General features: G+C 71.2%; 1 protein-coding gene across 1 annotated transcript in view; it reads left to right on the plus strand.

Annotated features, from left to right (window-relative positions):
- The window catches only part of ABCB8 (ATP binding cassette subfamily B member 8), a 4,413-nt gene extending 1,092 nt beyond the window's left edge, over nt 1-3,321 (plus strand). Inside the window, exons 2-14 of the mRNA XM_025193520.1 lie at nt 12-127; nt 232-337; nt 433-594; nt 868-953; nt 1,100-1,197; nt 1,311-1,416; nt 1,545-1,578; nt 1,717-1,853; nt 1,940-2,034; nt 2,118-2,251; nt 2,377-2,524; nt 2,696-2,946; nt 3,023-3,321. Coding sequence (XP_025049305.1) covers nt 12-127; nt 232-337; nt 433-594; nt 868-953; nt 1,100-1,197; nt 1,311-1,416; nt 1,545-1,578; nt 1,717-1,853; nt 1,940-2,034; nt 2,118-2,251; nt 2,377-2,524; nt 2,696-2,946; nt 3,023-3,112 — 1,563 coding nt within the window. The 3' untranslated portion in view covers nt 3,113-3,321. The remainder of the gene's footprint in view (nt 1-11; nt 128-231; nt 338-432; nt 595-867; nt 954-1,099; nt 1,198-1,310; nt 1,417-1,544; nt 1,579-1,716; nt 1,854-1,939; nt 2,035-2,117; nt 2,252-2,376; nt 2,525-2,695; nt 2,947-3,022) is intronic.
- The last annotated feature ends 870 nt before the right edge of the window (nt 3,322-4,191 follow it).

The raw sequence follows: 4,191 nt of genomic DNA on the forward strand, positions 1-4,191 counted from the left end.
GGGACGCGGAGCCCCCCGGGCTCTCCCCGCAGGGGCTGCTCACCTTCGGCTACATCGTGCTGCTGTCGCGGGTCGGGGAGCAGGTGGCCAGCAGCATGCGGACGGCGCTCTTCTCCTCGCTGCTGCGGTGAGCCCTGCCCCGGGGGGCGGTGGGGGGAGTGGGGTGCAGACTGCCGCGGCGGGGAGGGTGCGTCCCGCGCGCCCCGTTTCCCAGCCCGCGTCTCCCCGCAGGCAGGACGTGGCCTTCTTTGACGCCACTCGCACGGGGCAGCTGGTGACGCGGCTCACGGCCGACGTGCAGGAGTTCAAGTCCTCCTTCAAGCTCGTCGTCTCCCAGGTGAGGCTGCGGGGACTGGCCCGGGCCCTCCCCAGCTCTCGGCTGCCAGCGGGGGCTGGGCCGTGCCGGGTCCCTGACACCGGCGTGTGCCGCAGGGCCTGCGCAGCGCCACCCAGATCGTGGGCTGCTTCGCCTCCCTCTACCTGCTCTCGCCCAAGCTGACGGGGCTCCTGCTGGTGGTGATGCCCAGCCTGGTGGGCGCCGGTGCCCTCATCGGCTCCTTCCTGCGTGGCCTGTCCCGCCAGGCCCAGGAGCAGGTAACGCCGCAGCCCCTCCGCCTCTGCCTTGCCTGGCCCGCTTCGGCCACCCAGGGGGTTCTGCCCAGCTCCCAACCTGCCTGCTCCAGCCCTCCCACGTCTCCCTGCACCCAGAGCCCTGCCACGTTTCCCCTCTCCTGCAGTCCGTGCTGGTGGGACACGTGGGAGCGGGTGCTGAGGCTGCAGATACCTTCCTGGTGGGGACAGTGGCCCTGCGGGGCTGCCCTCTCTCCCCGGGGACCTTCCAGCGGCCACGTGACCTTCTCCCCACAGGTGGCCAAGGCCACGGGGGTGGCGGACGAGGTGCTGGGGAACGTCCGGACTGTGCGGGCTTTTGCCATGGAGGACAGGCAGCTGGAGTGAGTCCTGTCCCTTGCGGGGTGTGCCCAACCTGCCTGGGCTTCTCGACCAGGCCACGTATCCCTGCCGCAGCCCGGCCCCCAGCTAGCAAGGGCCGGTCCCTTCCCGCCGGGAGGGCATCAATCAGCGCATCACTCTCCCGCAGGGCGTACTGCACCGAGGTTCAGCGGTCGGGCCAGCTGAACGAGCGGCTGGGCGTGGGCATCGCCGTCTTCCAGGGCCTGTCCAACGTGGTGCTGAACTGTGAGTGGCTGGGCTCCTTGCCCCCTTGCTTGGGATGGGGCAGGGTGACACGAATCCAGCGGGCCGTGGGGGACGCTTCCTGCCTGTACCCCACTCCTGCCCTGTGCCCGCAGGTATCGTGCTGGGCACCATCTTCACGGGCGGTGCCCTGCTGGCAGGGGAGGAGCTCTCGGCCGGGGACCTCATGTCCTTCCTCGTGGCGTCGCAGACGGTGCAGAGGTCAGAGCGGCGCTGGAGCGGGCGCGCACCCCACATCCAGCCCCGAGAGCAGGTCTAGGCCCTGGGGGGCTAGGCTGTGCTGCCCGCGCCCAGCCCTGAGCAGAGCCTGTTGCCTTGTGTCTCGGCAGGTCCATGGCCAACATCTCCGTCCTCTTTGGGCAGGTACGCTGGGGGGCCCTGGAGCCGGGCACGGGGCGAAGCCGGCCCTGCCGGTACGAGCACTGCCAGCGCGGGCTTGCCGGGGACATGCAGGCCATGGCCTGGGGCTGCCTGATGGACCCCCGGACCCTGTGCCCGCAGGTGGTGCGCGGCCTCAGCGCCGGCGCACGCGTCTTCGAGTTCATGACCCTGGAGCCGGCCGTGCCTCTGTGCGGGGGGGCCCGGATCCCCAGCCACGCGCTGCGGGGCTGCATCTGCTTCCAGGGCGTCTCCTTCAGGTGAGGCCCACGGGGCAGGGAGGGCCTGGGGTGCAGGAGTGTGCACCCCAGGCCCTGACCCCCCTGCTCTTGTCCTCACCACACAGCTACCCGACACGTCCCGGCTACCAGGTGCTGCGGGACCTCAGCCTCACGCTTCCGCCCGGCAAGACGGTGGCCATCGTGGGACCCTCGGGCGGAGGTGCGGCCAGGGCTGTGCTCGAGGGCCCCGGGGTGGGGGTCTGATGGTGACCCGACGGCGTGGCTGATGCCTTCCCCCTGCAGGGAAGTCGACGGTGGCAGCGCTCCTGGAGCGCTTCTACGAGCCCACGCAGGGGACGGTGACGCTGGACGGCTGTGAGCTCGGCAGCCTGGACCCCTTGTGGCTGCGGGGGCAGGTCATCGGCTTCATCAGCCAGGTGAGGGGTGGCAGGGCTGGGGGCAGCGCCGGGCTGCGCTCCCTTGTGGGGGCGTTGGGACCAGTGTGGGGCAATGCTCCCTGCTGCTGGGGCTGGCCCTGAGGCGCCGGCTCCCGGCCATGCAGGAACCCGTGCTCTTTGGAACGACTGTGATGGAGAACATCCGCTTTGGCAAGCCCGGCGCCTCCGACGCTGAGGTCTACGCCGCGGCCCGGCGTGCCAACGCCGACGGCTTCATCCGCAGCTTCCCCGAGGGCTATGACACCATCGTGGGTGAGTGGGGGTGATGCCCCAGCGCCCTCCCCGGCCCCTCCATGCTCCCCTGGGGCTGAGCGGGGCGGGCAGAGCCCATGGGGGGAATGCAGGGCTCCAGACCAGTGTAGGGGCGGGGAGACCTGGTCACGGTGGGGTCCCAGGTATGACCCTTACTTCCCTCCCCTGCAGGCGAGCGGGGCGTGACACTGTCGGGGGGCCAGAAGCAGCGCATAGCCATTGCCCGGGCGCTCGTCAAGGATCCCGTTGTGCTGATCCTGGACGAGGCCACGAGCGCGCTGGACGCTGAGTCAGAGCGGGTAGTGCAGGAGGCGCTGGACCGGGCCGCCGCTGGCCGCACCGTACTAGTCATCGCCCACCGCCTCAGCACCGTGCAGGGCGCCGACCTCATTGTGGTGCTAGACGGCGGGCGCGTCGCCGAGGTGAGCAGGGGGACGAGCTGGGGGCTCGGGGCAGGGGCAGGGGTGCAGGGACCTGACCTGTGCTCGTGCCCCCCAGACAGGAACGCATGCAGAGCTGCTGCGCCGGGGCGGCCTCTACGCCGAGCTGATCCGCAGGCAGGCGCAGGAGCAGCCTGAGCTACACTGACCATTGCCTGGGCGGGAGCGGAGTCGGTGCAGGGAGGACCCAGGCCCGGCTGGCATGATGCCCTCTACCTCTGCCCTGGGGGCCTGGTGCTGGCCTGGATCCTGTGTGGGGGGCGCAGCAGGGCTGCCTGCCCCACCCTGCTTGGTTTGTTTAGAGGTTTCTTCAATAAAGCCTGGCCGGGAGCAGGCAGCACTGGCACCGTGGTGGGTTCCTGGGTCGGGGGGAGGCAAGTGCTGGTGCTGGGCTGCAGGCCTGGCTCTGCCTCCCGGGGCTGGAACGGGCTGCCCAGCACAAGCACGTCTGCGCCCTGGTCCCGGGAGCCCCAGCCACCTCACCTGGCTCCCGCGCCCCCTTGCTCCTGGTGCCAGGTGGAGCTGGGAACCAGAACAGGCCCAGCCCTCGCCACTGTCTGCACCCTGTGTCCTTCCCGCTGCTGCCAGCCGGCCCCCCCTCCCTCCGGCTCCGGCTCCGGCTCCGGCCCGGGGCAGCGCCAGGGCTGCAGGGCGGAGCCGGGCTGTAGCTCGGTAGCAGTGGGCCTGAGGGGCTGCCGCGCAGCGGGGGGGCAGCAGACGCATAATTAAATGCTGCGCTCTAGGGCCAGCCCGTGTGCCCCCGGCAAGGGGAAGGACAGGAGGGGAGAGCAGCAGGGCTGCTGGCTGTGGGACACCCCTCGCTGTCGGCGCCATCTTGCCCCAGGGCTGATGGGGGCCAGCCCCAACCCCGGGCAAGCCGCTGCGGCTCCTGGGGGGGTCAAGCCCCGGGGGGAGGGGCAGGTGCCTCCACCGCGTCAGAGCGGGGCCAGGGCCCAGGGCAGGGATGCGGGTCCCCAGGGTGCCCTGGAGAAGGGGCGGGGGCGGCTCCAGGGGGGCAGGCCTGGGCCTGGCTCTCTCCCCGGCCCCGATCCCGATCCCGATCCCGATCGGGCCGTGCCCAGCCTTCCCCCGGGGGTGTTGTCCTGGCGGGCCGGGATCCTCTCCTGCAGGGAGAGGGGGGCTGGGGGCCGCATCCTGCTGCGAGGTGCGGATCGCTGGATGTCGCTCACCCGGCAGGGATTGCCTTTTTATTTTTGTTTGGAAAAC

The sequence above is a fragment of the Alligator sinensis genome, unplaced genomic scaffold (genome assembly GCF_000455745.1).
Source record: "Alligator sinensis unplaced genomic scaffold, ASM45574v1 scaffold1660_1, whole genome shotgun sequence".
Lineage (NCBI taxonomy): Eukaryota > Metazoa > Chordata > Crocodylia > Alligatoridae > Alligator > Alligator sinensis.